General features: G+C 38.8%; 1 protein-coding gene across 4 annotated transcripts in view; it reads left to right on the top strand.

The window, feature by feature from the left end:
* The window catches only part of ETV1 (ETS variant transcription factor 1), a 95,206-nt gene that overhangs the window by 67,559 nt on the left and 6,167 nt on the right, over positions 1-21,480 (top strand). For all 4 annotated transcript variants that reach the window (XM_042476255.1, XM_042476258.1, XM_042476254.1 and 1 more), the window contains 4 exons: positions 11,699-11,767; positions 12,755-12,823; positions 17,481-17,650; positions 20,052-20,153. In XM_042476255.1, the coding sequence (XP_042332189.1) occupies positions 11,699-11,767; positions 12,755-12,823; positions 17,481-17,650; positions 20,052-20,153 (410 nt within the window). The remainder of the gene's footprint in view (positions 1-11,698; positions 11,768-12,754; positions 12,824-17,480; positions 17,651-20,051; positions 20,154-21,480) is intronic.

The following is a 21,480-nucleotide window of genomic DNA, read 5'->3' as shown; positions in this document are numbered from 1 at the left end:
CTGTTGCCTAATGTGTTTTTTGAAAACCGGATGTTGTGAAGATGCCAGAGTAAACCAGCAGCTCACTATCGAAAGCAATCTGGTGTATTTCAGGAGGAAAACTGTGGCTTTTCTTTTGCGTGTGCTTTGGTTTCTTTTTGGAATTGCTTTAGCCAAATTAGATTACAACTTGTAGGTCGTTGCCAGATGAGAGGTACGAATTAAGTTCTCTTTCTAAGAAGCCTGGCTTTTGTATTTATTGGCATCTGTCATGATGCAGAGTTTCTGTTACTCCAAATTAATTTTAAGTTTTGATTTAATTTTGCTGAGATTTTATTTTTGGTATCCTCCTTTAATGTGATCCTCATGTCCCTGCTTGAACATTAGGAACATAGGCAAGGAAAGTTGACTGCATATGTGTATGCAGACGTTTTAATGTTTTCTGCTGTTGGATAATATAAGTACATATAATATTTAATAGGATTTTTTTGTGGGTGGAGAAAATCCATAGCATGTCTGTGGTTCTTTGTTTGTATCACTGGCTAAATGTGTGAAACAGGAAGTCCCCAGTTAGATTTCAGTAGGCACCAAATGTCTGTTTGTCTGTTTCTTCTCTCCCTTTTTTGCTCTCTCACATTTTTTGTTTTTCTTTTAGTCACCAATCTGATACATTCAATTCTTTTTTGTTCATTCTCTTAAATTCTGTAAGTTCTCACTGAGTTTTTATGGGGGGGGGGCGGGGGCAGGGTTTGCATTGGAATCTATGCCAGTGTCTTCTGTCATTCGTCCAAGAAGCACAGTATTGTCTAAGATGCCTGGCACCATCTCTCCAAGGTTTCAGACAGGTCCCCACATTAATATGGTAATACCAAGGCTTGAACCTGGCTCCTTTGTATGCAAACATATGTTCTATCACTGAGTAACTATAAGACTTTCCTCCAAGGATAAGGGATATCCAGAAAGCTATTCCCTCCAACTCCATACCCTTTCTGTTTTTTGTCTCATTATGTTTAATTGTAGTATCACTATTATTTGATAAACAGACAGCATTCTATGGTACCTTACATAATAAATTCAACTTAATGCATATAATAGCTTCAGAAGTTTTGGCTTTTTCCCTCTCCAGCACTGAAAAATCATTCCAGAAGGGTTTCAATCCTTCTGGAGAAGATTTAAAGGTTTGTAGTGTAAGGTGGTGGTGGGGGGAGTGGGGCATGAGGAAGAAGAGAGATTGCCCTCCTGTTTTTTTATCCAGATTTTTTTTGGTAAAAATTGGGGAAAACATTGTTGTTGTTGTTGTTGTTGTTGTTGTTGTTGTTGTTATTATTATTATTATTACCCTTTATTTATAAAGCGCTGTAAATTTACACAGTGCTGTACATACAATTCAATAGTCACACTCTCCTTTACAGAGTGAAAGGCATTTCCCCCCTAGTTCAGGGACTTGAAAGTAATTATATATAACATTTGCATAAAATGATCATATTTTATACATTAAAAGAACAGTGCATTCAATGTTTAATTAGAAATTAAACTTGCTTTTAAAAAAAGTGGGGGGGGGTTATATACAAATGGAGCTACAGGGTATTCCTGGCAATAACAATTATGGTAACATAGTCCATTCACAGTATTTGTTACTGATAACAAAACATCCTGCCACTAGATAAACCAATTAACCTGTGCTAGTGTGATATGCAATCTTCATCCCAGTTTGGTCCTCTGATTATAGATTGGACCATCTGAGACATTATGTGAATGAATATGTATTGTGGGACAGTAAACATTAATTACATTATAAATATAATAGAACAAATGAGCCAACTGAGTAAAACTACAAAACCTCAGTCATCAGTACAATGGGCAACTTGTTTTCCAGTTAATAGATTTAACAACTTAGTCAATAAACTGCATCGTTGATAAATATATTCTATAGATTTTTCCTTTTTCTCTTTATTATCAGGGCCTACCAGGGTGTTCTCTGGTCAAAATTGTATTGTTCTTCTGTACAGTTCATCTGTCCAGTTAAATAAGAAAAAAGAAGACATGCTTAATCACAGTTGTGCTGGATACAAAAATAGCAATGTGTGTGTTTTTAAGCAATTTTTTTAAAGCTGGTTGCAAGAAAGACCACTGGGATATCTTTCTTGAGGATTAACAACAGGGAGTTTGCATTGCCATCTTAGTAAATCTTTCTGAGATATCTTATTTGCCCAGAGCTTGGAAAAGTTACTTTTTTGGATGACCTTTCCCAGAATATCCTAGCCAGCTTGGCCAGCACAGGTAAAAAGGATGCAGTCTACAATGACCCTCTGCTCTGACTCAACCTCTTGATTCTTGCATTCTAATGTTGTAGTGTTTGGAAGAAAATGTCTAGTGTTGTCCAAAAAAGGACCATTTTGATTGTTTCCCACCTGTTTTTTACTTGTCACAGCTTGCTGTCGCTTGCTTCTTTTTTCTTCCTCTAACTTGGTAAGGAACTTGGTAGTGACTGATTTGTTACATTTCCAGTTATGTGTTCCTTAAACAGATGATTGCTTCTTACACTTTCACAAGTTTATGGTCTGGAAGGTTGCTGCAGTTCAGCTCTGCTTAATAGAAACCATATATTTTCAATGTTTAATTTTTCTTTTTAACATCTGATTTAATAATTTGCAGTTCAAGCAAAGCAATACAACACAACTACCAAGCTAAAAACAAATTAGGAACTGGCCTATTTTGCAACACCCTTGGTTTTTTTTTTTTTTTTTTTTTTTGGTTTTTTTAATGCTGATGTTACTAGCCTGCAGCATTTTTGGGAAGCATGCTAGGGACTGGCAGAGCAGGGACAGAGTGTTGCATTTCAATGCTGGGTTTAGAAGAAGAGGCATCACGATTCTAGACACCTATTCAGTTTATTTGATGGACACATGCAATTCTTAGTCCCTGGTGGTGACTGAACTGGTGCTTTAAATACAAGACGTGTCTAGTTTTCTTCCTTAAATACTCTTCCTGGTCTCTAGTAGGGGTGATAATTCTGTTCTCTAAGGGGCTCGACAGATGAGGAGAAAGGGGCAGCGAGACGCCGCCCCTTTCTGCCCCCAACGGAGGGCCCAGCAACCAAATGGCATGGCCTCCAGGAGCCCTGAAAAGGGTGTGCAGGGGCACCATTGGCACGCTCGTGCACACTGATGACATCGGCGCAGCATGATGCTGTTTGGATGCTGTGCCACGTGTACATTATCATAGCGGCCCCCATCTGGATGGGGGCGAGCCATGCTGGCACCCGGACAGTGCGGTAGGGCTCGGGAGCATGCAGACGCTCTGCTCTCCCGAGCCCTAAAATCAGTCTCAGGCTGCCGCAAGGCACCAGTCTGTACCAGGCCTAAGTTAACAATGAGCAATTTAACAATTTTGTTTTCAGTGTAAGAAAATCTTTGAACAGAGCAATCTTTGAAAAATGCACACTATTCATAGTACTGTACTTATTCTACATAAAATTTGCATGCAGATGTTTTGCATATGTGCATTTTACTGTTTTCTGTGGAAAGTAACCATGTATAAATTTTATATAGAATGCCCCAAACTGCAGTGTTTCTCATCAGTCCAGGATTCTTCTCTTAAGTATTTCTCTACACTAAAGAAACACGTTTTTCAACATTTTTAAAAAATATATCTCTAATATTCTTCTCATCTCTGCTCTCTAATTCTGTCTGCCCTAAAATCATTTTTATTAATATCAGGGCTAGGAAAAAGTACTTTTTTGCACTATGACTATTCCATTAAAAGTTTGCTATCACAGGGCTCAGAGGAGTTCCCTTGGCTATTCCATCTCTCTGTTTATAGAATCCATTGTCCCACTGGAAGTAGTTTGTGGTAGCAAACTTTTACATGGAACATTTTGAAAAGCAAGCCCTGAAAACAGCACCAAAAAAAGCTAACAACGTGGTTTCAGTATGTGGATGATACTGTCACCATTTGGAGCCACGGAGAAGATCTGTTTCTGAACCATCTGAACAACATCCACCCAAACATCCAATTCACATTGGGGGGGGGGGGGAGGAAGGAACATTGCCATCTTGGATGTTCAGGTCATCCACAAACCGAACCAATATTTGGGCCACACAGTAAACAGAAAACATACACACAGTGACAGGTACCTACACAAAAACTCCAACCATCACCCAGTACAAAAAAGAAGCACATTAAAAATACTGGTAGACCAGGCAAAAAGGATCTGTGAACCCCACTTCCTGGAAGATGAATTGAAGCACCTAGACTGGGCTGTACGGGCTAATGGTTACTCCAGCTCAGACATCAGAAAGGCTGCCTGCCAGACCCAGAAAAACCTAGAGGAGTGAAGGCAAACAACTACCTAAAGGGAAAGTATTTTTTCCATATATCTTGAAAAATCCACAAAGAACTAGTGAAATAGACTGTTTCAGAGGGTAGTGGATTATTCTTTGGAGTTCTTTTGAACTAAGAATGGTTTTATTCCCACATGGCCGGGGGTTGACTAGATGAGCCTTATGGACCCTTCCAACTCTATGATTGTATGATTCTCTGTTATGACTGCTTCCTTCTACCCTGCCCACTATTGTCATGAAAGGGAAAAAAAATGCTCTGTCTCCCATGGAATGAAAAAAAGACTAGGCCCTCTTCCACTCTGCTCAGAGGGAGAAAAAGAAAGTGACTGAAAGAGGAAAACATATCTTTTTGCACAAACTGTCTATAAGTCCAAATCCACTTCCAACAATAGCTGCAGAAGAATATTGACTCCTCAAATTTGTAAAGCAGTCATTGGAGGAAGGAATTTTTCCCTTTTAATTTTGTGGGATTGGAAAACATTGATTAAATGACTTTCAAAGTTATCAAGCCCTTTTCCCCGAAAGCAGCAAATTTCCCATTTTAATTTTTACTGCACAATGTCTCTGGGACTCAACAGTCTGGCAAAAAGCGTCGGCCTGAAGTCGCAGTGAGGGCTGAGTGTCCCCACGCTCCAAGCCCTTACTGTGCCACCCAGCTGCCATTATGGCATACCCCCATCCATACTTCGCGCACCATGATAATGCACGCCAGGTGCAGCGCCCAAATGGTGCTGGATGGAAGGGTCGTAATGATTTTTTTTAAAAAATTCATAAAAGCTTTAAAAGAATACATCAACAAAACATGGAATAACATTTAACAATGAATACAATACATATAAGTGATAACAAACAGAGAGCGAAAGAGAAAAAAGAAAAGAAAAAACAGTGAAAATAACAAGAAATTATTAAGAACACAAAAGGGCCGTAATGATGCCACGCTGTGGTGCTTATGACACACCTTTTGCTCCCTAGAGGGAGCAGATCAGCGCCGCTGCGTGAGGCTGCTGTGGCACAGATCTGGGGGGGAAGGGCCGGCATCCAGCTGCCCATCTGTATAGCCCCTCGGTTACAAATTGTCTCAGGCTAGGGCTAAACTATTACATAGGGATGTAATTCATCATAAATTTAATTCTTGCAGGCAGAAATGAATAATGTTACCATTTTGCTTCTTGTTTCAAAAGAGCTGTTGTAGACAGCATAATTTCTGAAGAACATTCATAGTTTGGGACTTGTTCTGTACTAAACAACAATAACATCTTTTTGGCAGCTAAAACATGTTTCCTAACATTCATGCAAAGAAATTGTTTCCTGCGCCCCCCCCCCCCCCCGTTTTTGTGCATAGACAATGCTTGTGTTTTGCACAGGAAAGGTTCCCCTTACAGCAAAACTTCTCTTAGGTCTTGGATTCCCCTTATCAGGGTTTCCAGACACTTGGGAGACATGCTTTACAACTATTTTTAAATATATCTAAATATTCTTTCTAGTTCTACCTAGTTTCTAGGTCATGAAAGAACAGCTACAAGGAGTTGTCTGTTTCAGCTCATCCTCCCTTTGCCAATGGTATTGTTTTTCAATTGCCACTCCCATCCCATTGTCCCCTGAGAAGTCTTTACATCGAAGCAGCCTCCAGCACCAGGAATTGAAAGAGTAGACCCACAAAACGTCTGCTCGTTCAATAAATTAAGTTCTTTAGAACTGCTTGGGCTTAAAAAATTAATAATGAAGAAAGATCATCTTGTTTGCAAATAAAGCTTATGTATAGAAGGAACAACCTTTTTTTGCAGTCTGAATTTGTGAGACTGTGAATTATGTATCTTTTTAATCTGACTAACCCTCCCTTTCCATGTCATTTAAGAAGCTTGCTTATTCTGAATCAGATCATTGGTCCATCCACCTTGGTACTGTCTTCAAAGAGCGGAGAACTTCTTTCAGTCCAAGGGCTAGATTCAGTTTCAGAAGTTCTCATCCAAGTGGTTGGTGAGGTGAAATGGAGAGGGGTGGGGAAAAACGAAATCCTACATATTTTATCTTAGAGTTCTTACTCCTACTTGCTAAGCTTTAAGAGAGGCTTTTCCATCTGCCAGGTGATTCTACCATGGGGAGGGTGATGTGGCCTTCTGTTGAACCTCAGAGGGCCAGATATGGCTGCAAGGTGTATGGCTTTTCCCTCTTGGTCTACACTGACAAGCTCGCTCTGTCTGTGTGTGCCTGTGGGCACACACACATATGCCTTTGAGTCTCCTGTCAACTTACGGCAACTCCATTAATTTCATAGATGGTTTTACCAGTTCCTTCCTCTGAAATATAGCCTACAGCACTGATATTCGTTAGCAGTCTCCTGCAAATGCTAACAAGGGATGACCATGCTTAGCTTCCAAAATCAAGTGGGACCTGCTGTCTTTACAGTATATAGGCCCCTTTCTAGAAATTCAGAGGAGAGTCTTTTCCAACCCATTGTAAACATTTGAAAAACTAAATTGGGAACCTTCTTCATATTAACTGTGTACATACCTATAGAGTTAGAGTCTTTTTTAACTGTGTACAGTAACAGATCTGGTGCATGACAAAACATTGCAACATTTATACTGTGAGCTCTTTAATTATGCTGGATAAAATATACATAAACAATAATTAAAAAGATTAAAACTGATATGACTGTTTTGGCCCAGCTGTTTTGTTCCATCTCAGCATTGTCATACATATGGTATCTCCCTCACAGCTTTCTTCCCTCACACTGGCCTTTAGATATATAAAAATACACATAGCAGCACACACAGAGTACCTGATCTTCATCTGCTGCTCTAAAATGTAACCCCAGTTAGCTAGTTAAACTGCGTCTGGGTCTTAGTCAAGCATTTAGCACAATTTAAAACTGCAATGTTAAATTTCATTGGTTGGCCTTTTTATTAGATAAGGTAGAAATGAAAGCAGCAGGCAATTTAATTGGCAGTAATTTTTTTCAGAGCAAGTCATTACTTTGATGAACTTCAGAGCAATGTTTATGGCTCCTAATTAACCATGTTAGTCATTTGATTGAATAATCACTTTGGAAATGTTTCTACAATTTGATTAGAGTTTGACCCATTCTGATAGTCATAAATTAAGCAATACACTTTAGAATTATAAGACTTTAGGTACTTTACAAGAAACAAAGTCTACTCAGGCATATCCCCCCTCCTTACCCAGTTCTCGGTTGGTTGCTTAATCATATGGTTATACTATAGTTAACTTCAGCAGATGGCTACTTTAAAAAAGAGACTGTTGCTACATAAATTGCTATCAGCATTAGAACGTCTAAAGCCACCTTCCCCAATCTGGTGCTGTCCAAATGTTTTGAATGTCAGCATTCATGTTTCCTTAACTTTAGCAATGTTAGCTGGGGCTGATGGGACTTGCAGTCCATAATATGGGCTTTTACATCTACAGTAAAAGCTGTTCTAAAGAGACACCCAAGCAAAAGGTTCTAATTCTGTATAACTCTCAGCATAAGTCATATTCAGGTGTATCTCTCATAGTTTCAAGTGTATTCATCAACACTGGCCATGTTAGCTGGCTCTGATGGGAGTTGCAGTCTAGAATATGAGTGGACATCCCTGAAATAAAAGATGTTCTATAAAGATAACCAGGAGACAGTTTCAAGTGTATCTGAAATAGGCACATATTCATACTTCTATATTCTAAGGCAACTATGATTAATATATGGCTTTTGGGCAAGTTTTGGATCCTTCTGATTCACTTACTGTGTTTAAAACCATAGCATGTCTAGCCATGATATCTGTAAAAGTGTGTTTTAATCGTGTATTTTTGAGTGACTTGGAATTTCAGCAAAAGCCTAGCTTGTTCTTTGCCTTTGAGTGAACTGGGTTATTATATACCTCATTTCAGAAGCACCTACTGTTTTCTGGAATTTCTTGTTGTCAGTCAGCTCATTTGTGCAGCCTGCTTATGCAGATGTGCAACGTAACTATCACAGAATGAACATTGTGTCCATGTGTTCCCTCTTCTCTCGCATGTCACAATACAGGCCTTGAACCGTACTATCCCCATGCTGGGAAAACTTGGGACTATCTGCTGGGTTATGAAATCAGGATCTATCCTAAACTATAATGCTGGGGAAAGTATTGCATACTCATAGAATCATAGAATTGGAAGAGATCACAAGGGCCATCCAGTCCACTCCTGCCATGCAAGAAAGAAAATCATAGCATTTTCTACAAATGGCCATCCAGCCTCTGGTTTAAAAACCTCCAAAGAAGGAATACACCCATCCTCACTTTGAACTCCAAAGGAGATGCCATCACACTCTGAGGCAGCATATTTCACTGTCAAACAGATCTTATTGTCAGAAAGTTCTTCCTAATGTTGAGGTGGAATCTCTTTTCCTCTAGTTGGAATCCATTGCTCCATGTCCTGGTTTCTAGAGCAGCAGAAAACAAGCTTCCTCCACCTTCATTATGACATCCTTTCAAATATTTAAATGGGGCTATCATATGACCTTTTATCTCCTGCCCTTTCAACCTCATTCATCTATATATATATATATATATATGTGTGTGTGTGTGTGTGTGTGTGTGTGTGTGTGTGTACGCTTTCTTCTCTATTAACGTAGCCACTTATTTTCTTATGTAGCTGATTTTGTGCAGCCTCCCCCCCAGCCACATTCCCCTTAATTGATTTGAGAACAGAGGTTACTTACCTGGTTTCATTCAACACACAAAATGGAAAGCAACAAGCTTGAAAAGAAATTCCTATTTATATGAGCAAGAATGCTGGAAATTGGGGTTCTTGCTGGTGCAGAAGCTCTCAATATGAACAAAAACATCTCTTCTTCCAACACATCCATTGATACTGGGTAAATAATGTCTGAACAGAACTCCAGAGATTATGTATAACAAGTGTTCCTCAATCTCCTGTTCATGTTTGGATAGATGCCTCCATACTGTTTCCTTGCTTTTAATTTGGAGTTGAACAGAAGTAATGCAACACACTATGATGTTACTATACAGGTGTTAAAGGGAAATGGATAAAGATTTGACACAGGGCTGTGTCAAAGTGTGGTGGCAGATCTATACAAGGCATTTCTTCTAATCTTCCCCCAGGTTTTATGACTTCTGCTTGTTTTGCTTGTTTGTTTGAACAACCTCCTAAAAACAATCAACAAATATTGAAATATTGCCAGCACACTTCATAGTGAAAATGAGTAATAAAGGTGTTTGGAATAAGACCATGGACAGATGAACTCTCATTGTTTATCAGCAACTGCACTTGCTTAGTGAATTCAGTGTAAAATCTCATTTTCTTCTCCATCCAAGCCCTTGATACTCATCACTTGTCAGTGAACAGTGAAATTTGGGATTGCATTTTGGAAAAGGCTTGCACACAACACTGGGCATATTACGTTTGCTCCTATCTTCCTGCTGTTTCTTTTCTTTTCTTTTTGTTTTGATTTGTGATTCTTCAGAGGTTAATTGAAGAATCAATTGTAGTCTTATACTGAACAACATTTTAGCTATGTCAGGGAAAGCAACTCTGTGCATGCTTACCTTGAGCAAGCCTCTTTAAGTTCAGATTTACTTTGGTGTTGACCTTCATAGGTTTGTGCTGCTTGTAGTGTCTGCTTTTTACACATTAAAACTCGTATTTGCAGTTTGAGAGTTGGTGAGAAATAAGGAAACTGACCTGAAATGTTATGCAGGCTTTATGTACTATTTTCCAGTGACACTTATTCTCAAGTGGACAGAATTGTAGTTTAGCAGAACAGGCATAATTCCTTGTACATGGATGGCTAATTTATTTAAGTCATATCTATATCATGAGATGTAAGGACAGCATGCAGATAAAATCAATTTTAGCAGTTAAAACAACTTAAAACAATAAAAAAAATCAAACAGACTAAAGCAGATTAAACAGTTTGACAAGATAGAAGAATGTAAAAGTTAAAGGTTTTAAAACTATGTGCATGAACAACTAGAATAAATCAGCTAAGCCCTTAAAGGCATGTGATCTTGGAAATTAAGCAGGGTCAGCCCTGGTTAGTACTTCAGTGAGAAAAGCTCCAATGTATGCCAGGCGCTGTAGACTATATTTCAGAGCAAGGAACTGGTAGAAACCATCTCTGAGCATTCATTGCCAAAGAAAACCCTATGAAGTCCATGGATTCACCATAAGCCAACAGGTGACTTGAAAGCACACACACAAACAGATTTTAATAAACAACCATGTTTTTCACTTAGTACCAAAGTGAAGCCAGCATAAGTGCTTATTGAGTCTCCTGGGCAGTGGGGCGTTCCACAACCAGGGTGTCACATGTGAGAAAGCCATCTCCTACACATCCTTCAATCATGTATTGCTCTCCAAGGGGGGGGGGGGGGGCAGAGGAGGGCCCTTCCAACAACTCTTAGTCCTGGTACAGCTGTATATAGGGATAGGCAATCCTTCACATATTAAGGCCCCAAGCCAGTTAGGGCTTTAGCTGCCATCACAAGCACCTTGAATTTCAGAAGTGTATTGGGAAAATATTTTAATAAAAATTAATGTATGAAGCAAGAGTATGTAGCTTTGCGAAATGAATATGTTTATTCATTTATTATTTTATTTATTTATTTCAGTCATATGTTGCCTTTCTCCCAGAAGGGACCCAAGATGGCTCACAGATAAAAACATTTTAAAAAACAACATTGCAATAGAATTTAAAACAGTCAAAATCATCTAAAAACAGTATAAAATTACATTAAAATATACAAAAGTTAAAAGACATGACTAAAATATAGTTACTGTATTTTGGAGGGGGAAAATGCTTTCAGAAATTTAAGGTTCCGTGTACGTTAGGTACAGACCTTTATATTACTCTGCATTTTATTGTGGTTTTAATGTTTTTACGTGGTTTTATCATGGTTTTATGGTTTTATTGATCTGAACCACCTTAGTAGGAAGGTGGTATAGAAAGAATAATTCAAAGGAGCTTGTCTCCTGGAATCAGTTAGGAAGCTCTGTATAAAACTGTATGAAATAGCAAGATAAATAGTAAATTGATCATGGGGAGAGGAATCTAGTTATGAATGCTTTCTGGACAACAAGACCCACCAGGGTTCAAGAATCTAGATTGGGTTGAGTTTGGTACATTAAGGGGTACTCACTGTCATTCCAAGATGACAGAAGCAAATAGCATATTCCCAAAACTTTTATTCATTGAATTGTCTTGAGTAAATGTGGTATTCCCCATATTATGAATGTTGCTCTGAAATGCTAACTATGTGTTGATAGGTTCTCTCTCCCTGTCTCCTTTATCTGTTATTATTCTGTCTACAGCCTTCTTAATTTGATAGCCCTGTGCAATTCCAGGCACTCTCCTAATATGCATTGTCTTCTTTTTCCAGAAGTGCCTAGCTGCCATTCCATTTACATGAGGCAAGAAGGCTTCCTGGCTCACCCAAACAGAACAGAAGTTAAGTATTCAGGTGTAGGTGTATGGTTTTACATTCTCCCTGTCTAAAAGCAGAATTTTCACAATTACCATAATATAAAGAAGCTGGCTGCTGTTCTCACTAAAGTTTAAAATCAAAATTGTTTAATCACACATTTCTCTTCAGCAGAATAGGAGAGTGTGAGCTCAGAGAAATGCCTAAGTCTTAGTATCTTTTTGTAAGACAGATGAATAGAACTGCCTTTTTGAACCTGAATAATGTTCACAGTTTCCACACTTTGCCCCCCTCATTCATGCTATATTTAGTTGAACTTTTTTTTTTCATTCCAGGCTTATTGTTACACCAGGTATCATAGTTGAAAACAAACTCTGGTTTGCTGAACATGCTAGCTAAACAAACCAAGGTTTCTAATTTTCCTGTTTAACAACTGACTAGCATTTGTTTTAAACCATGATTCCTGTTCTCTATATAACACCAACTCAGAGGACAGGGAGAGGAAATGAAACAGAAATCAAAAAGAGATGGGAGAATCCATGCACTTGGGTTCTCAGGAACTTACCCATATGGTATGAAATCATGGATTAGTATTGTGTGAATAAGAATACTGTCATTTCTTCCTCTTTCTTTCTTTCTTTCTTTCTTTCTTTCTCATTCTGGTTTCTGCTTGAACTTCCTCTGGTAATTTTTATGGCAAAAAACCATCCATGATAATTGTTTGGGGGTTTTCTATTTTGCCTAGAAAAATTACTATGTTATATATAGGCAGCGATGGTGGTTTTTCATAATGCAGGTTGGCATTTACTTCTCCACAAATTAACTTTTGTTACTAACTAGCACACTAGTCTGGAACAATATGACCAATTTGACATATATGTTTGCCTTGCTTGTCTGTCTTAACACTATACATGTTAACATGTAATCTTAACATGCTGTTTGCCTTAAGTTATTGTACTTCTTTCCCCCCTAAATCCATTTGTTAAATGAGATTTTACCTTCCTAAAACTACAGGTTGCATGTACGAAAAGGGACCAAGACAGTTTTATGATGACACCTGTGTTGTTCCAGAGAAGTTTGACGGTATGTTACACATATATGTGTTTCAGGCATGTGGGGGGTAGGCAGTCTTTTTCCCCAGCATGAAGAACAGAAAGGGGAAAAGGATAAGGGTCTTTTCTTTTTTTATTCAGTTAAAAAAAAGGGTCAGCAGCATTCCAATTCAAGAGGGTTTAATAGACCATTTACTGTGTGCCCAACCAAAGGTTGACCTTTGCCTCCAGAAACCAAAGCCTGCTTTTCAATAGAATGCTGTTCTATTTTTGCAAGCTAGAAATTTTGTACCTAGAGACAACATAAAGTGCTGTAGTTCTAGCTGTTCTGAGGAGTCATAGGTGGATTTCCTTTGCACTCGATGATCACATACAGCTTGTTACTAGAGATTTATTGAAAGCTGATCCTGTAATTAACGAAGCAGAACAGAAAGCAGCTACTCTGAATTTACTGATGACTAATGCAAACTCTTGTCTTTTTTTTTAATCCATGGAGAGATGAATTATGGAACACAAGTGCAACAGAGCTATTCAAGGGTTTCTGTGTATTTTACAGAAAGCCGTGCTTTGCTGAACATTGTATTAGTTTGTCTAATGAAGCTGTTGCAGAAAGAGTAAAATGTATAATATCTGTTATTTTCCAAAAATGTTTTTGTGGATGGCTAACTGGTATCAAATGTCTTATGAAATGAACCATATTCTTCTTATTACTGGATATAAATTTTAGCATGTATTCTGTGGGGAGAATTGCTAACGAGGCTAATATTGCTTTTGTAGCTTGCACAATTTAGACTGGTATTCCATGTCACAGTAATTGCACTACTCTCTGGCTTTTGGAGGAGTTGGTTTGCAAAACAGACAAGTTAATTCATTTAGTTGCTGATTTGGTGCAATCTCCACAGAAGTGTGTAACCAAAAATAATTTATACAGCATTAGGTAGTAAAATAGAGGCCTTTCAACTTATCTTTCCAGCTTTACAACAGAAAAGCTGAAAGTGCATAACAGAGAACTGAACCACTGTCAGTGGCATGATTTGCACTTTGCTTTTCAAGGTAAAATCCCACACAGATTAAACCTAAAAAAAAAAATGAAATCAAGGCTAGAAACTATATTTCTCACAGAAATAGGTAAAGTAACAAGGTTCATACTGAGAGCTTCTCCACTATTACAGGCTGTTGAATCTGAGCTAAGTCAAAGAAGGCAATAGTGGGTCTCAGTGGGTGCTTCTTATTGTGCTTCCCCATGTTATGCTGTTCAGGAATGAGGAGAATGTACATGGTGAAATACTGGCTACTTTCAGATGGTTCTACCCTAGTGCTTGTTGAGAATCATGCAAAGAATAGCAATAGCAAGTACATTTCTGTACTGCTTACCAATTTCCTAAGCGGTTTACAAAGGGTAAGCTAATTGCCCCCAACAAGATGATTACTCATTTTAGCAACCTATGGAAGGATGCCAGGCTGAGTGGACCCTTAGTCCCTGGCTGGTATTGAACTCACAACCTTGTGGTTTGTCAGTGAGTGGCTGCAGTACAGGCATTGAACCACTGTGCCACCATGTCAAGGCTCTTCGTGTATCTTTAAATGACTTTGTGAATGTACACTTTTGTTTCATAGTTTTGTACATTCAGGCTTCCCTGAACTGGTGTCCTGCCTATATATTGAACTATAACCCAGTCAGATGGCCAATGGGGATAATGGGATTTGTAGAGTAGCATTAGAGAGATAGATGCAATCAAGGCCCTGAGTGAGCAAGACTTGAGCAGTGCTGTTGATGATAGTGTGACTTGGACATTTCTCATGCATAGGGTCGCTATTCTCTCGTCATTAAATAAATAATTATAAATAATTAAAATCACCATAAGTCAAAATCAACTTAATGGCAATCAATGACAAAGTCTAGCTCCAGGGCACAAGACTGGAGAAGCCAGGTTTAGTTTTACTCAGCTATTGAGGCAATGCTCTTTATACTTTGTACATTTAGGTCATGAAAAGGTAATAATATAAAAATGGGTGATTTTGCTGTAGTCAGTCTTTGAAAATATTGTTTCCCACCCTTGTTGTTGTTGTGTGTCTTCAAATCATTTCTGACTTATGGTGACACTAAAGCAAACCTATCATGGGATGATGGGAGTTGTAGCTCTTCACCTGTGGCTCGAACTCACCACCTGGTTGTGCACCGCGCTGACCAGTTTTGGCCATTGGTTATAGCTTAGCAGAGTTACAGAGAATAGGCTGAAGACCCCGACAAACTCTCCAAGCCTTCTCACTCTTGCTTCCACAGAAGTCTTCACCCTTCTTCAGGATCCAGCTGGTTCTTGTAGCTTCACCCAAGACACCAGACAACTCAGTAGTCTTATACAGTGGTACCCCGGGATACGAATTACCCAGCTTACGAATTTTTCGGGATACGAAAAAATCCCATAGGGATTTATTGTTTCGGCTTACGAAGGTTTTTTCGGGTTACGAAAAAACCTCGGCGCTATTTTCAATGGAGCCGCGGCAGAGCCGCGGCTTTTTTTCCATTAGCGCCTATGGCAATTCAGGTTACGAAGGTTTTTCGGGTTACGAAATTAGCCGCGGAACGAATTAATTTCGTAACCCGAGGTACCACTGTATAAAAGATCTACTTTATTCTACTACATACAGCTCCAAAACTATCCAATACAACAATACTCTACTCCTCACTATCCACTACTACTACCCACTCTACAACCCACAAAACACATTGGGATGTATAGTCATTATTATAGTCAATGCATGGTACCACCCACTGTTGTCTGTTTCCACCCAGTAGGCGTGTACATCATTCTCATTGGTTCTCTTGATTCATCCTACAATTAATGATTTCATCATCTCAGCCTTGACCACTTAACAATTGTCAGGTGTGTCCAATTATCCACTTTGCATCTCTTGTCCTTGGCATTCAGGACTTGTTAATTCCATTACCATTTACACCTGTGTGGTTCCCAATTGGCTTCTGCTGAGTCACCCTGACTCTCACATACATGTTTTATTTCATTTACTGTATATCCCATGTTGCTTTTTCCTTAACATTCTTGGCAAGATTTGTTCAGAGGGGTTTGGCTTTTTTCTTCCTCTGAGGCTGAGAGAATGTAACTTCTCCAAGAAGCTGAGCAGGGATTCCAGAGTCATAGTCCAATACTCAAACCGCCATACCAGGCTGGCTCTTTTTACCCCTACCTCATTCCTAAATTGTGTTTGGGTATGATCATATATGTTTGTCTTACATATGCATATATTTCAATAAGGCATAACACTTTATGGAGTCCTTACACATATCATTCAGCCTTTTGTCACATCATTTGCACACTGCCCAAGGAAATTTGACAGAGGAAAGGAAGAGCATAGCAATATCAAACACCTCTTCACTTAACAATCTGGTTTTCATCCATGTTTGTCTTACCATTTACAGGTTACTTACATGTAAGAATCTAAATTAAAGAAGAAAATTGAAAACAGTGTGTTCCCAGCTTGGTGCCCTCCAGATGTGTTGGCAGTATGTGTTGGGAAAGTGCTGTTATCCAGCACATCTGGAGGGCACAAGTTTGGGGAGGGCTACTGTAAATGTTAAGACCTGTATCTAAATAGCAATATTTTCTGTTTGCCTTAAAATGATTGTTGACAGGTAGGTGTGTTTTTAAGTAGCCTTTTCCCACCAGAATTAGAGGTAAAGATTGCTCTGAGAACAGATTTAATGCAATGCAGATTTAATTTAATGTTATGTACTGTAACATAGGACTTTGGGGTGTTTTCTAGAAAGATCCTCTGCTTTGCGTCAAAGTGGGATATGATGCATTTTTGCTCAAAGATCAAGCATTGCAGTCATCATTAGCAGGAAAAAATTGTAATCTCACTTCTGAGCTTTTCATCTGACAATTCTGTGTGCTGTTCAGAGAGATTATCTTAAAAACTGTCTTGTGTTAAGCATTTGAGTTTTTTTGGATTGGGGGGGACAACTTATACATTTTTAGATTGGCTGTGCGGGATGGTTTTGTGAGGCTTTTTTCCTCCTTTGCAATTGATATAGTGCTTTCAGAAGAATTGCTAATGCACAGCTAAACCATGCTAAATATGAACCTTTCTCATATGCAAGTCCAATACGCCAAAGAGGAACTCATCTATCCGCAGGATTTGCATACCCGTACATAAAGCTCATGCTCTTTAAATCCTAGTCAAATACTCTTGTCAAATTTCTCTTAGAAGAATTTGCATGCTTAAGGCATTTTAGTCAATGGCGTTTTGCAGATATAGAAAACATGCACTGTATTTCCAAATGAGGGTTTGTACAAAGAATTGTATACAAATGGAGTCCTTCAGATACACAAGCTGTTATAAAAACGGGTCATGCTTTTTCAAGACTAGGTCTTGCATGTCCTTTGCAAGTTAGTTTTGCATAGATCAGGACAAACAAATGAGACGGTAGCAAGAAAAAAACTGAACTGAACCATCTTCATAATAACTGCATTTTGCTAAATTGATAGTGATTTTTTCCAGGTAACCATATAACCTGTGCTAACCTTGCTCCAAAAGGAAGGATAGGCAATGAATACCAATTTATAGGCTAGAATAATGGACTTCCTCTATTCTTCCCTATTGATGTTAACTTACGCTGGTGATTGGTCAAATGAACTGAGTTTCAGTAAGCAGTGTTTTGTCTTTTATAGGAGATATCAAGCAGGAGCCAGGAATGTACCGAGAAGGCCCCACATACCAGCGGAGGGGCTCTCTTCAGCTATGGCAGTTCTTGGTTGCCCTTCTGGATGATCCGTCAAACTCTCACTTCATTGCTTGGACTGGACGAGGCATGGAATTCAAATTGATTGAACCAGAAGAGGTGAGCAGTAAGCACCTAAATATCTGCTGTGCATGGTGAAAGAGTAGTATTTAATTGTTTTAATTAAAGACTATTTTTTCTTCCTGTATTTTAATCTTTAACATGGACAGAGCATTTCTTCCAGTGCTGGGGAACATGTTGCCCTTCAGATGTTGATCCCCTCAGCCTTAGCCAGCCTGGCGTTTGTGAACAGACATGCCCAGTCCTGTACAAAGTCTTGTAAAGGCCAAATGAATTGAGCCTGCAATCTATTTGATCAGTGGTGTCATTTTCCTTTCAGGTTGCCATATTGGGAGGGGGGAATCATAAATACTCTTATGAATATTTGTACTTGGCAGCTACCCAGCTTACTCAGGACTTAACTTCTGCCATGCACAGCATTCTAATTCTACCATAAGCCCTAAACTCTGACCTCTATCTATATTTCCTCATTCAGTTTCCCTGACTTACCTCTTTGCTGGTATTGGCCATATATTTCTCATGATGTTAGCCATATTTTCTCATGACCACCTACAGAGCTATTTCCATCCTATTTGTGAGACTCCCTCACCTGCATCCCCATTCCAATTTAGAACAGGCCCATATAAAATGGTCCACACATCTGGAAAATAAATCAGCTTTATGGCTCTTGAAATGTCTACATAGTCAGACTTGATCACATATGTGGTGACAAAAGTAACAGCATAAATATGTTGAAGCAACAAATACGTGTCCATGCAGCATCCATATACTTTTGAGTCCACTTGTCAAACCACCTTTCTATTTCTCTCAAAAATATATTTATCTGATCGCAGTATTGGAGGCTTGTAGCATGGAAACTTAACAGTTCAGTCTCTGTTAAGGCCAAGAATGCTACCATAGCATTGTTATCAATATGAAATACAACTGTACTATGAACATGTATCTCTCAGAGACCTTTGTATCCAGGACACTGTTGTAAACATGTTTGCAGCAATCTGGATACTAGAATTCTAGGAAACAAAGAATGTATCTATTGCACAGTGCACCCATGTCATACACAGGTGTGCTTTACGCAGCTTTCAGCATATGCTGAAAGCTGCGCTGGGAGAAGGGGTGGTGCATCCCGTAAGGAATAATGGGGTGCATGCTCATGGCGCACGCATGCCACTGTGTGCATGAGCCCCATTCATTTAAATGGGGCTTGAGCATAGGTGGAATTCACTTTACACGCGTAAAGAAAGGGCAGATTGTATATACTTGGCTATAAGCCGATGTCATGTACAGGTCGAGGGAAGGGTTTAGGGTCAAAATTATGGATGTTGGTATGACCCATGAAACCTAGGGGCATATAGCAAATGATGTAAAGAATGAAGCAAGGGAAAACAATGCCAGAGAATGTGCAAAATTTCAGCAGGCATAACTGTTGGTGCTCATACTAAAGGCTGGATGGATGAGAGTAGAGAGGGGTCAATGCTTCCAGGACAGATTACACTCTGGCCTTTCACCAGGGATGGCTCCTTTTTAATACAGGAATTAAAGTGCAATACATACATTAACCTGTTGACTGAGACTTTTTGGGGTTAACTTTTTGACTAAAATTTCTAGACTTATGACTGGGTATATACAATATATACACTGTTGATACCAAATCCTAGAATTTGTAGCTGAATGAGATGCTTAAAATTTAGAATTTAGAGTTCTAATATTGCAGTTCTGGGGAAGGCAGTAAAGTGTTCAAGCAGAAAATTTTAAATGTCAAGATCCTTCAGGATAGAGCCATGGCACTTAAAGTGATATCAAACTTGCTATAACTGTGTGATGTGCATACACTTTGTTTCCTATTTGTGCTGGAATCTGGGATGGCTGTCTCAGCAGTGTTCTGGTATAAATACTCTAAATAAATTACTAAACAGTCAAAGCCCAAGCAATATATTTATCTAGCAACATCAAGTGCAAGGGAAGAAGCATTGAAGAGGATTGGGGCTATTGCAGATCTGAACTGCAGAGATTGGTTAGGCTATTCTTGTAATAGGCTTGCGAGTTCTGATTCAGAACAGTACCATCTACTCACAAGAGAGAGTAAGGTACTGGGGAAAAAAATAAGGGGGGAAACCATAAAGGAGAAAATTGCAAAATAGCTCAGGGAAGACTGAGTGTGCTTACTGGGCTTGGGATATTGACTGTTAATGAGGGGATGAAATGGAGTATCCTGGCTGGCTGGAAACCTGAGCAAAAGCACTCCACACAGAAACATTTTATTGCCAACTGCTTATGTGTCATGGAATAAATCCAATGCTCGAATGTGAGATGACTGGATTAGAAAACCTTTTGTTTATGTTTTTGACCCCAGATCTGCCTTTCCTTAAAAAATATAGGTGACAATAAGAACTGCTTGTCAAATGAGTTTTAACAAATCAGTGCTAATCTCTTTCTGTGGCAGGTGGCACGTCGCTGGGGGATTCAGAAAAACAGGCCAGCCATGAACTATGATAAACTTAGCCGTTCACTTCGCTATTATTATGAGAAGGGAATCATGCAAAAGGTGAGCTGTTAATGTGGCATCAAATTTCATTGGAATGCTGTATGTTAATCTATAAACTGGTTTATAATGGCAAGCAGTTATAAATGTCATTATTCCAAATGGTTTGTTGCCAAATATACAGAGATATTGCAAATGTTTAAAATGTTATCTCTATTTCCTTTCTCCTCTATTAGTTCTAAATCTGTGGATTCAGATCAGAATATGGAGGAAAATAATTTGGTTCTATCCTGAATCTTCCTGGTACTAGAGTATTCTGGCAGATGGTGTACAAAAAAGTTAATTTTCTTTTATTCACATGTAGACTTCACATTTGGGGAAATTATAAAATCAAATACTTGGATTGGAATTTATGGTCCAACTCCTTTGAATATAGCCCAACAGATTAGCCCAAACACCATTTATTTAGTATATGCAATTTCCTTTGTCCTACCCTTCCTCCTAGGAGCTCTGGGTTCTCTATTCACCTAGATCTTTTTCTTTATGAAAAGCCACAAAATACACTAGGTTAAGAGGTTAGAGTGACTGCTTGAACCTCACACAATGAACTTGAATCACCCCCATCCTACATCTGCACTGTAGCCACCACAACACATTGTTTTTTATATATGATAGAAGAGTATGCCTTCATTTGGCACACTTATTTTTATTAAAACATTTGTGGTACTACTCATCCTAAAGGTAATTCTGACTAAAAATGTGCTTTAAGTAATCAACACAGAGAACATCATCCTAGCCCCATTACATTCCACAACTTTACCAAATATTTCTACCCCTTTATTATCAACAGTGGATCAGGTGACAGTGAAAGTAAGTGCCTTGTAAATTTGAAGATGTTTCTTGTTAATAATTGTGGGGAATGAGTGCCTTAAGAATAAAAAAGGACAGGGCTTTTACTTGTTTGGGGGAATTTTTAACTTGGAAATGCACCCAGAGCTTGGGGAAGGTTTTTGTTTTTAACTTTTTGGTTAACAGCTCCCAGAGTTATTGGAGGATTCTGTAAAATTGAATCCAAAAAGTAATTTTTCAAACTTTGAATGTACCTTATATATTTGCTGCACATATGTGAGCATTCTATGAAGCATGGCCAGGCTGACAATCTATCTATGAAGGGTTGTTGTTGTTATTATTATTACTGCACTGTGGCAAGTATTTGAGCAAGTAACTGGAGTACCCTTGCTTTTCTCAGCCTGTTCCCTTCCAAGAATAAACAAATAAACAAATTCTTTTCTGTGGCATAGAGAGACTGAAGGGTGGGCAAAGGGATGGATTAACTGTGATGGAGGCACCACACTAGTAGAAGACATCCCAATTCTCTATGAAACTACTG

Source organism: Sceloporus undulatus, chromosome 6, assembly GCF_019175285.1.
Source record: "Sceloporus undulatus isolate JIND9_A2432 ecotype Alabama chromosome 6, SceUnd_v1.1, whole genome shotgun sequence".
NCBI lineage: Eukaryota > Metazoa > Chordata > Lepidosauria > Squamata > Phrynosomatidae > Sceloporus > Sceloporus undulatus.
Note: the sequence above shows the minus strand (reverse complement) of the source record. Positions and strands in the feature narration are given on the sequence as shown.